The sequence below is a fragment of the Colletotrichum godetiae genome (assembly GCF_030913485.1).
Source record: "Colletotrichum godetiae strain CBS 193.32 chromosome Unknown BDP55scaffold_5, whole genome shotgun sequence".
NCBI classification, from domain to species: Eukaryota; Fungi; Ascomycota; class Sordariomycetes; order Glomerellales; family Glomerellaceae; genus Colletotrichum; species Colletotrichum godetiae.
In genome coordinates this window covers 24,293-40,982 of record NW_026851253.1, presented here as the reverse complement: position 1 = coordinate 40,982, position 16,690 = coordinate 24,293, and the positions used below count along the sequence as shown (strand labels likewise).

General features: G+C 50.3%; 6 protein-coding genes and 2 non-coding genes across 8 annotated transcripts; 2 read left to right on the top strand and 6 right to left on the bottom strand.

Moving 5' to 3' along the window:
• Window positions 1-250: 250 nt before the first annotated feature.
• On the top strand, window positions 251-1,677 carry BDP55DRAFT_647792 (uncharacterized protein). Its single transcript, XM_060573807.1, has 2 exons — window positions 251-1,057; window positions 1,129-1,677. The coding sequence occupies exons 1-2, from the start codon at window positions 527-529 to the stop codon at window positions 1,315-1,317; spliced, it is 720 nt and encodes a 239-aa protein (XP_060434293.1). The 5' UTR covers window positions 251-526; the 3' UTR covers window positions 1,318-1,677.
• BDP55DRAFT_542753 (U3 small nucleolar RNA-associated protein) lies at window positions 1,481-3,271 on the bottom strand (the record flags this gene model as incomplete). The annotated part of the gene is made up of 1 exon (XM_060568346.1): window positions 1,481-3,271. The coding sequence occupies one exon, from the start codon at window positions 3,269-3,271 to the stop codon at window positions 1,481-1,483; it is 1,791 nt and encodes a 596-aa protein (XP_060434292.1).
• Window positions 3,272-4,222: 951 nt separating this feature from the next.
• BDP55DRAFT_711253 (uncharacterized protein) lies at window positions 4,223-5,256 on the top strand (the record flags this gene model as incomplete). Its single annotated transcript, XM_060578180.1, has 1 exon — window positions 4,223-5,256. The coding sequence occupies exon 1, from the start codon at window positions 4,675-4,677 to the stop codon at window positions 5,254-5,256; it is 582 nt and encodes a 193-aa protein (XP_060434291.1). The 5' UTR covers window positions 4,223-4,674.
• A 1,464-nt stretch (window positions 5,257-6,720) lies between these two features.
• On the bottom strand, window positions 6,721-9,290 carry BDP55DRAFT_627316 (indigoidine synthase A like protein; the record flags this gene model as incomplete). The annotated part of the gene is made up of 4 exons (XM_060571743.1): window positions 6,721-7,696; window positions 7,762-8,091; window positions 8,118-8,785; window positions 8,883-9,290. The coding sequence occupies 4 exons, from the start codon at window positions 9,288-9,290 to the stop codon at window positions 6,721-6,723; spliced, it is 2,382 nt and encodes a 793-aa protein (XP_060434290.1).
• Window positions 9,291-9,666: 376 nt separating this feature from the next.
• BDP55DRAFT_647780 (uncharacterized protein) lies at window positions 9,667-10,385 on the bottom strand. Its single transcript, XM_060573806.1, has 2 exons — window positions 10,089-10,385; window positions 9,667-10,026 (listed from the first exon to the last, which is right to left on the bottom strand). The coding sequence occupies exons 1-2, from the start codon at window positions 10,216-10,218 to the stop codon at window positions 9,872-9,874; spliced, it is 285 nt and encodes a 94-aa protein (XP_060434289.1). The 5' UTR covers window positions 10,219-10,385; the 3' UTR covers window positions 9,667-9,871.
• Window positions 9,769-9,858, bottom strand: BDP55DRAFT_t54. The gene has a single exon. It is a non-coding gene; the product is annotated as a tRNA-Asp (tRNA).
• A 761-nt stretch (window positions 10,386-11,146) lies between the features above and the next one.
• On the bottom strand, window positions 11,147-11,213 carry BDP55DRAFT_t53. Its single transcript has one exon. It is a non-coding gene; the product is annotated as a tRNA-Lys (tRNA).
• Window positions 11,214-11,617: 404 nt separating this feature from the next.
• On the bottom strand, window positions 11,618-13,543 carry BDP55DRAFT_753441 (uncharacterized protein; the record flags this gene model as incomplete). Its single annotated transcript, XM_060580694.1, has 4 exons — window positions 11,618-12,749; window positions 12,803-12,995; window positions 13,051-13,463; window positions 13,531-13,543. The coding sequence occupies 4 exons, from the start codon at window positions 13,541-13,543 to the stop codon at window positions 11,854-11,856; spliced, it is 1,515 nt and encodes a 504-aa protein (XP_060434288.1). The 3' UTR covers window positions 11,618-11,853.
• Between the last annotated feature and the right edge of the window lie 3,147 nt (window positions 13,544-16,690).

Here is a 16,690-nt window from a genome sequence, read left to right as displayed (position 1 = left end):
TCTACGAACATATTAATATCATTGCACTGGCGGTCCTTGACTGTCTCTCGCATTGAGTATGTTTGAGTTTGTTGTTGTAAGCAATGTGACGGGGATCATGGTTTGTGATGAGGCACCTGAGAGCAATTTCAAGCTGCTGTTCAGTCAGGGTCCATGGAATAAACCGGATGCCAAATTGGCTTTCCAAAGTTGAGACGCAATGTTCATAGTTTATTCACATTCCCCTGAATACTCGAGGAAATAAACAGCTGTCTCCATCTATTCAGTGTCTTCCTTTTCCAACCCGCCGTACCGCTCACCTTTGCAATCACCATCCTTCCGCAACGGGTTGGTGCGACCATAACTCCCCCTCATCAAACCAACGCCTCTTAGCCAGGGTCAAACGGAGCACCTTCACAAGCCGCTTTTGGTCACATCGGCATCGGCTCATACTCATACTCATGCTCATTTGAGTTGAGCACATCTCACCCCGCAGACAATATTCACATCTCATCCATACCCGCCTCAGTACCTTCCTCCCCCGACAATGACACGCAGAACCAAGAGCGCCGCCCGCAAGGCCCGGGAGAGGGCCGCTGAGGAAGGAGGCGCCAAGCTGCAGGACGTGGAGAAGATGATGGGCGAGCTCAACATCAAGAAGGAGGGTGAGGTGGAGGAGAATGAGAATGGCAACAACGGAGGAGGCGCCGATCTTCACGACATTGAGGAGATGATGATCCCGTTGAATATCGAGAGGGAGGATGTCGTCGACGGCAGCAGCCACGACGGTAATGAGCAGAGAGATGATGCGGCTTTAGAATGTGTTGAACTGAAGGATGTGTTGGATGACCTCAAGAGCCCCAAGAGCGTTGATCCCAATGAGACGAAGGCGAATGGCGAGAGCAGCGCACCAAATACGGACAGGAAGCTGACCCAGAAGGAGGCGGCGAACCTCCAGACAAACCTCGTCGCGCGCTGGGAGGAGTACTTTGGCAAGAGAGAGCTGGCTGACTGGCAGCGTCTCTGTGGTGATCTGGGTCTGGACACAGACTTGCCCACCAAGACCCAATGCCGAAAGGTGAGTGCCAGCAACTCAGAACACACCATGTGATAGAGATCATCGGCTGACATGGTAAATCTCGTATAAAGGCCCTCAGGACGGTCAACGTCAGCATCAAGCAGTTCCTCAGCGTCGGCAACCGGCCTGACGACGTCAAGTTCTTCAAGAATCCCTCGCAGCTTGGAAGATATTGCCGCAAGAACAAGATGTTCATGTCTAGCAAGGAGCTTCCCAAGGACGATCCGCTCCGCTCCCTACGACGCAAGATGAGGTTTTGATGCTTGGGCAGTCTAAGATGGGAAGTGAGGTGATGGGGCGGCATAATAAGAGCACAGAGAATGGCCCGGTTCAATGCAGGAGGATGGAATTAAGACAGGCCCTCACGCCAGATAAAAAAACCTTCAATACAGACAAAGCCACCGACTTTTTTATTAACCCTCTTTAACTCCTAATCTCCCACATTCTAATTTTGCCCGTATCATTACCGACCGCGAGGAGCTCGCTGCTCCGCCCAAATGCAACACTCGTGATCCTGCCCAGGGGCGTCTGTTCCGTGGGCCAGTTCCTGTAGACGGTGCAGCTGGGGATGTGAACTAGGCGCAGCGCGTCCTTGGTCTCTGTGCTGCCGAATGCCATCAGCTGGCCGTCGGGGGAGAAGGTCAACACCGTGATGGGCGTGACGAGCTGCTCAAACGTGCGCGTCGGCTCGGGCCGCTGCTCGACGTCGACCTCGCCGGCCTTGGACGCCTTGACGAGCGTGTGGCGGTCGTAGATGTTGGTGATGCCGCTGCTGGAGCCGACAGCGACCCACCTGTCGTCGCCGAGGAATTCGGGCCCTTGGTGCCCGCCTAGCGCGATGACGATGCCGCCCACGCAGCCGTCGTCGTGCCACACGGCCAGGAACCGCTTCTCGCCGACGCTGTACTCGCCGACGGAGCCGTCCCTGCCGAGGATCGACAGGCCCTCGCCGTTGCTCCACCACGCGAAATCGGCGATGCCGTGCCGGCTGTCCAGTCTGGCAGCCGCGATCCACTGCCTCGACTCGGTGCTGACGATGTTGATGATGCCGCCGCCCTTTTTCGTCGACGCCACAAGGCCCATGTACCGCCCGCAGGGGCTAAGCTTGAAGCGCTCCATGGTCTTGTGCTCGAGCCTGTGGCCCTGGATCTGCGACGTCTTTTGCACGTGGCCCGTCTGCAGGTCCCAGCTGTGGAAGAATTTGCGCCGTCCCGCGAAGAAGATTTGGTCGCCCGAGGGGTAGAGGAACTCGGCGCGGCGGACGTCGACGCCCTTGGCCTGCACCGAGGTGAGCATCGGGTTCGGCGTCGGGTGGGCTGTCGGGTTGAGGTGGTGCAGGTAGAGCACGGAGGAGACGCTCGAGGAGAGAAGGACGGGGTATCGCGGGTGGAAGGAGAGGTTGTTGACGGCGGCCTTGTGAGTGTCGGGGATCTCGCGCGTGCGCTGGATGTCAATGACCTCGGGCCGGAGGCGGGCTTTGCCGCCGTTTGCGGCGCCGCGGCCGGCGAGGCGGTGGACATCGCGCATGAATTTCTCGAGGGGCGCCGCGGAGAGGTCCTCGGCACTGTCTTCTTCGTCGGAGCTGATGGAGGAGTCGGAGGCGGCGGCGGATGAGCGTCTTCTCCTCTTTGCGGGGCGTCCTTCGGACGACGGCTCTTGCGCCCATTTCGGGAGGGGGTTTAGGCGGACGAATTGCTGTCTTAGTCTTCTGCTGTACTCGGCGCCGCTGACCATGTCCTCGGCCTCGGTGAGGCGCAGCTTTCGTAACCTCGTCGCGGTCGCCAGGGAAACGGTCAATCGCTCGTCGTCGCTGTCCTCCCACGCGGGCGCGTTCTCGTCAACGGCCGCTGTTTCTTGCTTGCTGCCCGCCTTTGCGTCGCCTTTTGCCCCAGAGACTCCGGTGTCGAGGAAGAAGAGGTCGTGGTCGGCGACTTCCTCTAGTGTGGGCTCGTCGTCCGGCTTGGTGAGCTGGAGGTTCTTCTCTCTCTCGAGTCGTTCAATATCGCCGAGCACATCGTTGCGAAAGAGCTGTTCGCGAAAATCGGCCTTGCCTCCCAAGACCAGCCTCTCGAGCTCTTCTTCGTCGGAATCCTTCTCGTCGAACACGGGCTTCGGTTTGCGCTGGCGGGGGATTTCCTCCTCGAGTTCTGATTCCTCGGAAGAGATGACCTCCTCCTCGTCGGAGAATTGCTCAAATGGTTGCTCTTTTGCCATTGTCGCCGGTTGGTGGTGATTTTTTGTCTCGTTTGGTCGTGGGCGCACCAGCGGATCGAGGTGGGAATGGACGGGCGGCTTGCAGAGGACGTCCAGAATTTTTTTAATGGACCTTTCAGCCTTGCAAAGATATGGAAGAATTGATTGGTTTAGTTAAAGACGCTAAGATCAGGATTCACCAATAGAGGTGCTTATGTGACCAGGCTCGATTGCGGGGCATCTGGAACCCCTCCAAAGCGATATTGAGACAGACCTCTGTGCATCGATTCAACCAGCGCTCAAAAGACACTGATGCTTTTGATTTCAATACAGACATCTCAGTCTAATACAGTTATTGGGCTGAACAGACTGATTATATGGTGAGTTACACTGTATGAGCACGGATCTTCATCAACTTCATTTCCACAATCAATTTCTTCACTAAAAACGAGATATGTGTTCCTAGTTTTCTTCACCATCTTTTGCTTCTTCCCTTGTTCTTTCTTGCCACTTGAAATAGCCACGTTGTACTTTCTTCTGTTTCCCATCCTTATACTCAGACCTGCATCAGCCGGCAGCATTGGGCTGTTGTCTTGAACAACGTGAGTCTTTGACTTGCGTTAAATAAATAGCCGGGTCGTTGAACGGTCAGATCGCATAACTAGCAGCATTTGACTCGCAGCTTATGTCTCGAATCTCTGTTGTCAGAGTCGGTGCGGAGGCTTTGTACCGTGGTATGGCTGAAAGACAATCAAGGGTCTATGCCAGACTGAAGGAATATGAGTAAGAGACTCAATTTACGTGATTTTGCAATAACTCGTACGTCATTTACTTGCCCTCAACGGGACTTGGTTGTCAATCAACTTTCCTTCCTGATAACCTACCTAGTGGCAAGGATTTCATTATATAATCTCCCTGGTACATTGGTGTCTCTAGTAGGAAGCGTAAGACTCTAGCCTGTCAGTGGCACCTGCCTTGTTGAGGGAGGTCCTGTATCTTGAGTTCAAGTCACGAAAGGGGCAAGAATGCAAGCTGCTCCTTCCTTCTTTCTCCTCTGTGCCTTCCGCTTGAACTAGGAGTCGCCTTCCCGCCCATACCTCCAAGATGTACTGTCGTTTCATTGTGAAAACTTCTTCATCCCATTCAACGTCAGTCATCCCACCAGCCTCTTCCATCTCATCCCACATCAGTCGCTCCTCTTCCCAGTCTTTTCCCACGCGTTTAGACTTTCAGCAACAAAAAGGTCCCTGGCCACCACCTCTAGATAGCGATACACGGAAAAGATGGCACACCGACTTCAATCGAGCGGTCAATCCATCGGGCAGCTGCTAGCAGCAGTGAAGCATGACGAAGGCATCAACGAGGACCCAAATCAAAGGACCGACGAACTCTCGGCCTAACAAGGAACCAATGCCCTTGTACGCATGGATCCTTTCAATCGAGAACTCATTGATCGAGCTCGTGCATCCCTGGCGGCAGAAGGACAAGGAACTATTGCACCATCCGATGAAGATGAAGGGGCTGACTCTGACATTGACATGGCCGAAGAAGAGGAGAATGTACCGGAACCCGATGCCGAAGAGCTCTTTGCTACCGACGGGACGATAAACCTCGTGGAGCAAAACGACCAGAACGTTGACCATGGCGAGCAAGCCTCTGAAGTCCCGTACCACGAAATCGTCAGACAAGTACTGGAGACGCCCCTCGAAACTGAGAAGCCCAAACTTCCGGACTTGGTATGTCTATGTCCCAAATGCTTCGCGGACGAGAGGATTGGTGAGCAACAGAAAGCAAGGGTGACGCACCTGACCCAGCATGGCAGGGGCAATTTTCATGCAGGTTACTCTGCCTGGCAACGTCGACTCGAGCTGCGAAAGAAAGAGGACGAGACGGAGGGATTTCGTCGTGAACTCTGCGTCTCAGTCGCGCCAGACGGTGCCGCCATTGAAGACTTTGACACCATCGACGCTCTAGAGGAGCATGTGACACTATTGGACTGGAACTGACCTGAGTTCCGAGCTTCAGAAGAGGTCCGCGACAGGAATCTCATGGATAGAGCCGCCAAGAAAAGGGAGCTCGTCTGGGAGTGCGAGGACCTACAAGAGCTGGAGGAATTCATTCCGGTTCCATGTCACCCCAACATCCGCCTCGGCGGTCCATCAATTATGCCAGACTTACAGAAAGACATCGTCAAATCGAGCATAGGTTACTTGATACGTGTAGAAGACATCCCTCTACGAACGCCGATTCCAAGGGGCGGAATCAGGTATGGCAAGTGGTCAACAATGGATGAGGATATCATGAACTCACCATGCCGACGGTCCTTATTGGAGAATCATAGAGACGAAGTTGTTTTCGTCCCGACCCCGGCACGGACGGATACATGCCAACCGACAAACTAGGCGGTAACGCCATGTTGAGGAGATCGGTGAAGGACAACTCCTGGTTCGAAAATGAGACGTGGCAAAAGTCTCAAGGTCTTCTGAACGGACGTGTAATGATTGGTATCTCTCTTTAGGAGGATGAGAAAGAAGAGAAGTTGCTTCTCGTCTTGTATTGATATCGTTGATGTTCACCGGTATGGATGGATGAGGAAGGAAAGAGCTTGTTTCTCAGTCTCTTACCATTACTGGGGATGTTTGAGGCTATGGGCGGATGAAGAAGGAGAATGCTTCCTTGTCGGTCATACATTGTTAGGTGGCTATTTGCTGGCACGGATGAATGTGAAGGTTGTGGTATTCGGCCATATATGAGGTTGAGAATATCAGGGGTGTCCATCTTGTGGCACATCTTTCCCCACACCTGGGCCTCGTGGTGGTCCTGGATGTAAGCCAAAACAAAAGTCATGACTTCCGGCGATGATAGATAGCGTTATAAGAAACAAATAATACGATGGGAGGATATGCTTAGTATGGTGAAAAGCATAACGACACTCAACAAGAACGATGATACGAAGGCAGCAACGCTGCCCTCACATGCCGCTCGATCAGACCTGGAACCGGGTCACTACGGACTCGTAGTGAGAGTTTTTTGGCAGCCATGTGTCGAGAGCCTTTATATCCTGCTGGATTCCGCAGCTCGTCCTTCACAATGGGTACTTTCCAATCTGATCCCCAGCCCCCGGCTTCTAAAGGTTCGTAGTGAGTGTTCCTGGCAATTAAGTCTCCAGGGCCTTCATATCCTACCAAAACCAGCAGCAGGTTATACTGTGTTCTCAAAGGTGTTTGATTTCCCCGTTGAGATTTTGGCCATCGGCCCCTTTACGAACCCTGGCAGTCTATCAAAGTGGAGGTAGATCCCATACCGATGATTTTTTCGATAGTCAGGGTCGCTTATCTCTCTCTGGTGGATGTAGTATCACAAATAAAAGCACGTAGTCCGAACGGGAGGTATAATGAAGTAGGTTCAAATTCAAGTTTCACTGAACGCCGCCAGCTTTTCTATTCTACATGTGTAACCTCACGATGTTCTCAACTCCTCACAGAAGCCTCCAGAGCCCCATCCAGCCTTTCCAAGTCGGGGCTCACACTTTCGTGGCTCTTGAGCGTCATGACGGCCGCCTTCTGCGCGACGTCAATCAAGTCCTCCACCTTGCCTCCCTTGGACAGGCCAGCGATCAGGACTCCCAAGAACGTATCGCCAACACCATTGACAGACACAATCTCTCCGAGGGCGACCCTCTCAGCAGGCGGGAACAGGCGCATATAGACGCCGCCGACGGTGGGATGATCAACGTACCCCCTCGTGAGCAGCCACTTCTCCTCGTTTCTGTCCTTGAGTCTAGGATCGTTCTTGCCCAGAATCGTAGTCAGGAGAACGCCCTTGGACCCAAGCTTGGTGACCAGTGTAGGGATGTAGGGCAAGAGGTGAACCGTCTGTACGGGGATGCCAGCGTCCGTCATCTCCTTTGACGTGAGAGCCACGAACCGGTCCCGCGCACCTCGCATGTTGAAGGCGTCAATGACCTCGAACCACTCGGGCGTATCAAAGAAGCCGTTCTCCTTGGCCGCGCTGTACATGGCGTTGAGCTCAAAGTTGTTGGGCGACGCGATATCGATACCAGGGCTGGGAAAGACTCCAAGGTGAGGGTGCTCCTTGGGGAACAGACCGATGGACTTGGCTGTCGAGACGGGCTCAAAGGCGACCTTGCACCCTTGCTCGCGGCCGGCGTCGATCCATGCCCGGACGTCCTTGGGGCTCCAGTTTCCGTCGACGACGAGCCACGCCGGCTTGGCGCCCGCGACGGCGGACTTCCAGTAGTCTGGGAAGGAGTGATTGGCAAAGATGCCCATGTCGGCCATGGCCATGACGAGGTTCTTTTCGGCGTCGTTGACGGCAACGTACTGCGCTGTGCGGTTCGCGACGTGGTACTCGGAGGTGAGCTGGCGGATGTAGGTTGTCTCGAGGCCCGAGGCCTGGAGGGAGGACAGGACGGTTGCGCCGGCGCTGTTTGCTTTGGTTAAGGATACAGTGACAGGCGTAAAATGGGGGGGGGGGGGGGGCAAACTTACACGTCGTCACCGATCAAGCTACACAGGCGTACTGTTGTGTCTTTGCTTATTCTGTGAGCGGCGAGGGCGACGTTGTGACCAACGCCGCCGATGGATTGGTTGATACAAGCAGGGTTCGAGGTTTGCATGTGAGGCGCGACCTCCTTCTTGTCACCGATAGGATGATAATCGCAGCTTAGGTCAATCGCCACGGAGCCTGCCACGAGGACATCGGCCTTGCTAGACTTGGGCTCTTCCACTTTGACTGCAGGTTTAGGGGCAAAATCATAACCAGAAACATGTGTGCTCGAAGAACTATCTACATAGTCAGAGTTGAAGTCCCCGGCTGAGCTATATACATCAAAGTCAACACTTACGATTTCGAAACGCCCTCTGTCAAGAGTTTCGAGAGCTCCACCGAGATCTTAGTAGCTCGCGCCACGTTGGACCTCACCAACGCCTTGTTGGCCAGCGTGCTTCGCTCCTCCGTCAACTGCCTGATCCTACCGAGGACATAGGGCGTGTTCTTGGCGCCCGTGAAGCCCTTCTCAATGGCCTCCGTGACCGCCGTCTCGATGACGGCGTCCATCTCCGCGCGGGGGATGCCGTACTCCTCGGGGATGGGGTTGGCGAACAGCATACCGGACTCGATGCCCAGGCTCTCCTGCGCGAGGATCATGGCGGCGGCCTCGCGCTCGGTCTGGACGACGGCAGGGCTCTTTGTGCCGCTCTCGCGGGCCCAAAAGGCGGGAAAGTCGACGTTACCAGTCCGGCCGTCGGCGAAGGTCGCAACGAAGGCGCCGTGCGTCTCAAGGAACTCGAGCGTGCGCGGGATGTCGAGGAAGCCCTTGCAGCCTGAGCTCACGACGGCCACACGCGTACGGCCGAGCTCCGTGAGGTCTGCGGAGACGTCGAGGGAGGTCTCGCCGCCGCGGTGGACGCCGCCTAGGCCGCCGGTGCCGAAGACGCGGATGCCGGCTAGCCTTGAGAGGAGCATTGTCCCGGCAATGGTTGTGCCGCCGTGGACCTTCTTTCCAGTGATTCCCTGGGATATGTTAGAACTGGAGGATCAAACATGAAGATCAGACATCTTGGAACGAATCAACTTGTACAACAGCACGGCGCTATCTAGTGAGACTTACCAGTCCAACGAGATGAGCAACATCTCTTCTCGACACCTTACCCGCTGTGCCAGAATCGACCATGAAGGCAACCTCAGCCTCCGTCATTCCAACAATGGGCTCGCCGTTCAGGATACCACACACAGCAGGGACACCGCCGCCCTGACGGACGATGTCTTCCAGACCGAGATCATTGCCCAGTGCGCCGTGTGTGTAGATCGTAGACTCCAAAGCCACAACGGGCTTGTTTGTGGCAACGGCATCAGCAACCTCTTCAGAAACGCGCAGGAGATTCTTCAGTCCGCCTGATTGGTATGCGGCGGCGCTGATGTGACGACGGGCCGCATTGCTACCGACAGTTTGGCGTGAAAGCTGCAGCTGCGAGAGAGCTTGTCTCGCCAAGCGGCATGATGAGCGTGGGACAATCATTTTTGATAGACGACGGTGGTGTGCCGTGCCCCTGGTTGCTTGGTTGTCTTAATGGGAATGAACTGATCAATGTCTTGTTTCCTCGATTGATCGTTTACCGTCAATCTTGCAGCACAAAAATCTGAAAGTTATAAATACCGCTGAAAGTTGAACACGACTCAATTGAGCTTTCTGGGTGCTCAACATATAAGATGATCGTCTAGCTTCAAGAGCAACGGAGTACGGCGATGTGAGAAGACGCCCTGCCAAGCACCCAGAACCGAGGTGCACGCCCTCCGAAGTACAGTGGTGCTTACCTTTCTTACAAGGAAGGTCCAGAATGGTACCCCACCGCGCCACGCTGCCTGTGGCTTAGCGCAGGTGAATTTTGCGATCCTGCGATACTCACTCTCACGACTCATAACCATGACAAAAACTTCACAAATGCCACCCTTTTTTCACGATAGTTCATAGAATGATGGGCCGGGGCAAAAGTTAACTCCTCGACGGGGAATTGAACCCCGGTCCCCTGCGAACATCACTGAGTTGTAATGACAAGCAGATATCCTCACCACTAGACTATCGGGGATGGGTGGATGTTTTCATCCAGTGATAGTTGGTTGACGGATGAGACCCGCTGAGGGTATATGAAGGATCCATACCTTAGCGCAGGAACTCACAGACATAGCCTCTAGCTTCTTTACAAAGTGGGTGATAAAGTGTTCTCTTATACCTCTGGGCTTCGTCGCACGACAAAGTACGTGACCTGTTGGAAGTGGAAGGAGGGTTCGTCTAACCACGTGGGCTGAACGGCCTTAGGCGCTACGACTAGAACGAGCCCTTCGTACGGCTCGTTTGGGTCGCATAAGGCGACATTGATGCTGGTCAAGGTCTTGCTCAGTCCCATTCCATCAGCCAGAACTGCGCCTCGTAGAGATCTGTTGAGCATATAGCTCAGTAGCTCGGCGCCCTCCTGTTGCCACGGTCGCAAGACGGTCTCGAGATTGAGGTTATAATGTAGGCGAAAAAACCATCTCTCACTCAATCTATCCAAGCTCTTATCTTGCTCTTGTTATTATTACCAAGGCTGTTCCTTCTCTTATTGTCATTGACGAGACTGTTTCTCTGGCTCTCTTTCTATATGTTCCTTTGATAATATATCCTAAGAAGCCGAGAAAAGGGAGATATAGAGATGAAGTTGCTAATATAATGCTAAAAATAGCTCAAGGGGTCAAGCGTATATGTCCTCAAGGGCAGGAACGCCTCTGCCGCCGACATATTTGGCAACGAGTACGACTTTGTCGTAGTCAGCTACAACTATGTCATGGGCGCCAGCCAAGACCTCGATTTCGCCCAGAATACTGGACAGATCGTTGACATTGACAGAAAGCAAATGCACATCGCCAAGGAATTCATTAGCCCAGTCAAGTACCGGCGGCCCTGGCGAGTCTGTTTTCCACTCTGTGCCGAGACGATGGACATATTTGAGGTCCAATTCCCCATCATTGTGCTGGACGAGGCGCACAAGGTCAAGTGATGGCGGTGAATGCTGTGTATAAGTAAACCCCGGTGGTGATCTCGGTTGAGAGGAGTTTGATACTCCATGACACCCGATGGCATAGTTCATACTTCATCATCATTTGTCTTCACCGATACAATCTCAACACACCAAACCACATCAAAGTAGAGAATTTTCTCCAGGACCAAATCACAGCGAAAATGAGAGGAATTGACAGTCAACAACCAATTCAACAAGTAAAAATTACCAACAAGAAGTAAAAAAGGTATGTTGCGTCAATCGCGGACGGGAATTGAGCCCGACGTGGCTAGTATATGTTAGTTATCGGGTTCAGATGCAGTGTCTTTGGGACAGGCAGTGGCGCTTACGGGTCGAACCCACAACCTTGAGATTAAGAGTCTCACGCTCTACCGATTGAGCTAGCCGGGCAGGCTTTTAAAGATTGGTGACTTCAAACAGCGACGACGTGGTTCATACCGGGTTGTGTTTGTGGAATTTGTCGTCGTGGAGGGTCTGTGGTGGATGAGGGTCTCCGAGGGCACGGAAGACCTGGTAGGTAAAATGGGGCCGGGGGAATCACCAGTCTCCGCCATGACTTACAACCATGACTCGGAGGAAGATGGACTAGAGAACAAACAACAGGTCACATGAAAGAGCGAAGGGAAGTGTCAAGGTCTGATTCCAAATTGTACAGTTTTGTTTTGGGGTTGAAATTACTGCTATAAACCACCGAAAATACATCCCTGTCCCAAAATTGCAACAAGGTCAAAGTCTTTGGACCCTGTTTCTTGAGATTTCCCCCTTTCCCAACGCCCAGAATGGTATATAAAGTAAATCCTATAAAAGAGAGGAAGAATGGCGTAGGGGGGTGTCTTGTGGTTGTTCAAAAAAGCCAGCTCAGCTGAATACAAAGAAAAAAGGATATAAAAAAAGCTGTTCCTTTCAGGAACACATACACACAGACTCTTTGCTTTCGTTTCGAACGTTCTTTCACTCGTCCTCATGATCATCACACCGTTTCTTTCTTCCAGCATCCCTCCTTTTGCTCCTCTTCTTTGGCCTTCTTCATCTTGCTTGGCCAAAGGAGTACTGGTGTGGCGGCGGGCTCTTGACAGGCGCGTCGGCGTAGGCGCCGGGAATCGGCACGGCGTCATAGACGGGCTCGTCTACGGCCATGGGGGCGTGTTGCTGAGGCTGGGGCTGCTCTTGGTGAGATGACTGCTGCTGCTGAAAGGGGAACGCCGGGCCGGGACCCTCGGGTGACGTGGGCGTGTAAGCCTCCTGTCCGGGCTTGGTCGCCGCGCGCGCCTTTGTCGGGGGCGCCTGGAGCTGGAAGGCGGGCTTGGGCTTGCCGAAGCTGGACTCGGGCTCGACGAAGCGGGTGCCGGGCGTGAAGGGGGAGGCGCCGGCCTCCTCGATGCGGGACAGGCTCTCGAACGTCTTGTCCGGGTGGCGGGGCGACAGGGCGTACTGGGAGTAGAGGCCGGGGGACTTGAGGCCGGGGGTGTTGGGCGCGGACTGGGTGCGGAGCTGGGCGAGGTAGAGGTCGGAGCGGGCGCGGTCGCGCATGTCCATGGACTTGTGGAGGCGGCGCTTGGTGTAGTAGCGGTAAAAGACGATGCTGTAGAGCAGGACGCAGATGACGTCGATGACGATCTCGATGACCATGCAGATGAGGGCCCAGTTCTGAAGGCGGCAGATGAGGGCGTAGTCGACCTTTTCGCCAAAGACCTCGGCGCGCTTGTTCTCCTTGCACGACCAACCCCACATGTCCTTGCCGCCGCCGTTGCTGCGGCTCGACTGGAAGAGGCCGGCGGCGATGGCCCACATAACCATGGAGAGGATGAACCAGCCGATGGCGAAGAGGGTGTAGTAGGTTGCTACCTTTTCGGCACGTTGATGGCCGCCGCGGCAGTAGGCGAGGAGGACGCCGATGCAGACAGCGAGGGAGATGGAAGACACTACCAAGTTTGTTAGAAATGGCAAAAAGCCAGGTCTAAAGGCATTGACTTACTAGTGATAACCAGGACCTGGGGCCAGATGGCGGTTCCTTCAGCCCATGATGGCAGACCGCTTTGTGCAGGGAGACGCTTGGTAGCGTTGAAGATTTGGAAAGAGGCGGCAAGCATGGAAATGATGATCAAACTGCAGCTGAAGCTGACGCCGCGAAGGGCGAACTTTGCCATGCGGACGCGAGTCTTGATTTTCTGCACCGTAGAAGTTAGCATCATGTGGTCTCTAACAGACCAAGAGCACACATACCAAGTCGCGTGCTTGCTCCTTGTCGGTCGCCGCTTCACGCTTCTCCAAGATGTCCTCCTCGCGGAAAGTCGGGCTAAGCGGGTTCTCGACAATTTTCCTCGCTGGCGTTCCGGGCACCCTCATGGCGCTCTTGAGCGGTGATCTGGGCGTCATGGGGACGGCGACGGACTCGCGGTTACCGCCGCTGTTGTTGATGTAACCGAACCCGATATCTCCAGGCTGGGACTGAGGCACTTCTGATCTGACGGGGTCGGCGAATGGTGATCGGACGCCGTCGACGGGAGAGTGAACTGATGTTGCTTCTGCGAAGCGAGGAGTGCGAGGGGGCTTGAGTGATGAGTCTGAGGAGGATGAGTCTGTGGAAGCTGATCGGGTCGGGGCGAGGTTGAGGGCGGCAGGCCGCCTTCTATCTTCTGTTACAAAGGTGTAAGTAAGCATTCGGTGTTGAAGTAAATCGTCAAACCTAGGCAAAAGACATACCTTGGGAAGCCATGGCTTTGCTATGTGACTGTGTTCCGGGCGACGAAGAGGTGGCAGCAAGAGAAGTGTGTCTTGTATATAGGAAAGGCACCCCTTAGACTTTGGGTCGCCAACAGTAAGACCGACTTCGGGACATGCAACAGATACCGGTGATCAAAGCAAGAATGAAGCACGATAGGAATCAGATTTCGGAGAGACCAGCTGTCGGAAGGGAGAAAAAAGAGGTCCAACAACTCGGGCACTCGGGGGAGCAGGTAGTTTTGAATTGGCGCCGGCAACCTTGAACAGATGAGGGACCCAAGGCAGAGGCCCTCTCACTGAAGCAGTACTGCATGGGGGCGGGCAGATAAGCAAGGTGTAAGTGGGACGAAGCGGAAGGGGGAGATTCCTACATGGAGCGTGGTAGGGTAGGATGGCGCGAAGGTTGAGCTGGGCTCTGATAGGTGAGAGGCCGAAGTTCCAGGCCGGCGATTCGGTCGTGATGAAAATAGACGCCCACGAGAGTGGACGAGGTGGCGCCGAGCTTTGGTTGGCTCGGTGGCAGGTGCTTCGAGACTCTGTCTCTCACTCTGTATTCTAAAAGTCGCCTGTTCCTAGCTCGCGGATCATTGATCCGAGCGGAGACCTTGATAGTAGTGAGTTTCTTGTTGTATGAGACGGCGGTTACTGGATATATCGGGATATGATGGGGGTGTGTAAAATAGTTCAATACCAGAGACGAATTTCCTACTCCGAGGCAGAGAGATAGAAGACCGAGGAGACGAAGGCACTGCGAGGAGGAGATTTGTCAAGCCAAGAGTTGCGCGCATTTCTCAACACTCAGACGAATATAGAATATTGAAAGCAACCCCCAAATAGGCATTCTAAAGAGAGGGGAAGAGAAGGAGATAGATAGAGTGAGCGGGAGACAAGGACTCGGAGCATGCATACTCACCAGCCGGCCTCCTCAGCATGCCGGCCTTTCCAGCTTACTCTCTATATATTTTAAATATATAGTAAAAGGAAGCCTTGTCTATTTAAGATTTATAAAAGCTTATATTATTATAATTTAGTATTTATAAATCTTAAACTAGAGCTTAGGTTAGAGAGGATAGTAGGAATAGCTATATTAATATAATTACCCTTACCGTCTTTATAGGGAGGTATTATTTTTTAAAACTAATTAAAGAGTTAAATAGCGATGCTAGTATAAAAGCGACGCCGGTATATTAATTTGCGACGCCGGTGTATTAATTCCTATAATTAATAATGCTAAATAGGTAGTAATAACCCCTAACCTATACCTCGGCTAAGGATATATAAAAGAACTATAAAAGTATAGCTAGTACTATTTCTAATTATATTAAATAGCCGGTAAATTAATAAATCAAGGTTTTCGTTTAATTAAATAACTACCTATTCTATTTAATCTCCTATTTATATATATAACTTCCTTATAATTTTAATATATTATAAATAAATAATTTATAAAGTATAACCGGTATACTTCTACTATCCTATAGATTTTACGGATAAAACGGTTTTCTTTAACGAGGGGTATTTATTATGATTTCTTATAGATATTAAAGAGATTTTACCGTGATTTCTCCGCCATTACGATAAAAGACTTTATAGTAAAACCTATAAGAATTCACTAAGAATTCTCGGCAAAAGGCCACTAGATATTATAGAGAATTCCCTAGGATTTCCTTATAAAATCTTAAGGTATTTCTTAGAGATTTCACTATAAAGGTATAGTGAAATCTTAGAAGGGACATCTTAATATTATTATTATTTCACCGCATATAAAGCGTAATAAAGGAGTTCTATAAAGCGATAATTATTATCTTTATTTAATACCTAAATATATATACTTATTTAAAGGAGGTACTTAATATACTTTTTCTTAACTTTATTATAAGTAAATTAGAGATTATTTTATATTGGATTAATAATATAATTAACAAGACCTATTTTTTAATTATTAATAAATACGGTATTATCGAGCTTTTTAATAATAATAAAGTAATCGAAACCTTAATTAAAGTATACTGTATATTATATAAAGATAAATTTATTATATATAACCTATTTATAACTACTTATACCTTTTTTACGAATACTTAGTTTAACAAAAGCCCCGCTTTTATTATAGCTTTTTATAACCGAATTACGTACTTTATTAATAACCGTATTTTTTATAAATACGTATCTAAGTAGTTTTTTGCTAGTATATTTAATATTAGTCCGGTTAACGTAATTAACTAGAGCTTTAGTTTTTATACGTTTATCTATAAAGGAGAGGGAATTATTAATATTCCCTACGTAATCGTTATTCTTTATACTATTATTAGTTTATTTGTAGCCGATAACGAATTTATAGGCCGATTACTTTTAAATTAGATTTTTTTATAATTTAAAGATTTTAGTAAATATTACGACTAGATCTTTATATTAGGCCCTTTTATAGTCGTATTTACAAAAACGATATATTTATAATTATAATTATCGCTTTATAAAGTTCGAAGCCTATCGCTTCCTAATATAGGGTGCGTTATGATTAGTAAGTAATTAATTCGCTATTTCTTTAATATTATAAAAATGGGGAGGAAAAGATCTAGTATATAGGTCGAGAATATATTTAATCAGCTTTTTTTCTTTTAGTAGCGTCAAATTTCGTGAATTAAGTATATTATTATATCGTAATAACGTTCCCTTTAATCTACGGCCTAAAGTAACGTAATTAATATTATAGATCTTTACCGCGGCCCGAATACTAAGATTTCGGTCTTTTTAAATAGCCTAAACCGTTAAGTTTAATTAAGTATTTTTAATATATATTATTATCGTTTTTAATAGAGAAATGCATATTATGATGATGTAGGTGGCACTATAGCGGTTGGGTGGCCCACTTGCTTATCTGGCCTACTCGCTTATTATGTACGTTATAGCTAGTATTATTTTTAATTATATTAAGTAATAGATAGATTAAAGAATTAAGGTTTTTATTTAACTAAATAATTATTTATTTTATTTAATTTCTTATTTGTGTACGGTATTATAAATAACTAATTTATAAAGCGTAACCGGTATATTTTAATTTCCTCTATTATTATATAAATTTTACGGACGAAATGGTTTTCTTTAATTAAGGGTAATTATTACGATTTTTTATAGATAT

Excerpts from the sequence above, each read along its gene's own strand:
- BDP55DRAFT_647792 (XM_060573807.1), top strand. The coding sequence starts at position 527 with ATGACACGCAGAACCAAGAGCGCCGCCCGCAAGGCCCGGGAGAGGGCC. Across the intron at positions 1,058-1,128 it reads CCAAGACCCAATGCCGAAAG|GCCCTCAGGACGGTCAACGT; the intron begins GTGAGTGCCAGC and ends TCTCGTATAAAG.
- BDP55DRAFT_647780 (XM_060573806.1), bottom strand. The coding sequence starts at position 10,218 with ATGCTCAACAGATCTCTACGAGGCGCAGTTCTGGCTGATGGAATGGGA. Across the intron at positions 10,027-10,088 it reads GCTCGTTCTAGTCGTAGCGC|TTTGTCGTGCGACGAAGCCC; the intron begins CTAAGGCCGTTC and ends CAGGTCACGTAC.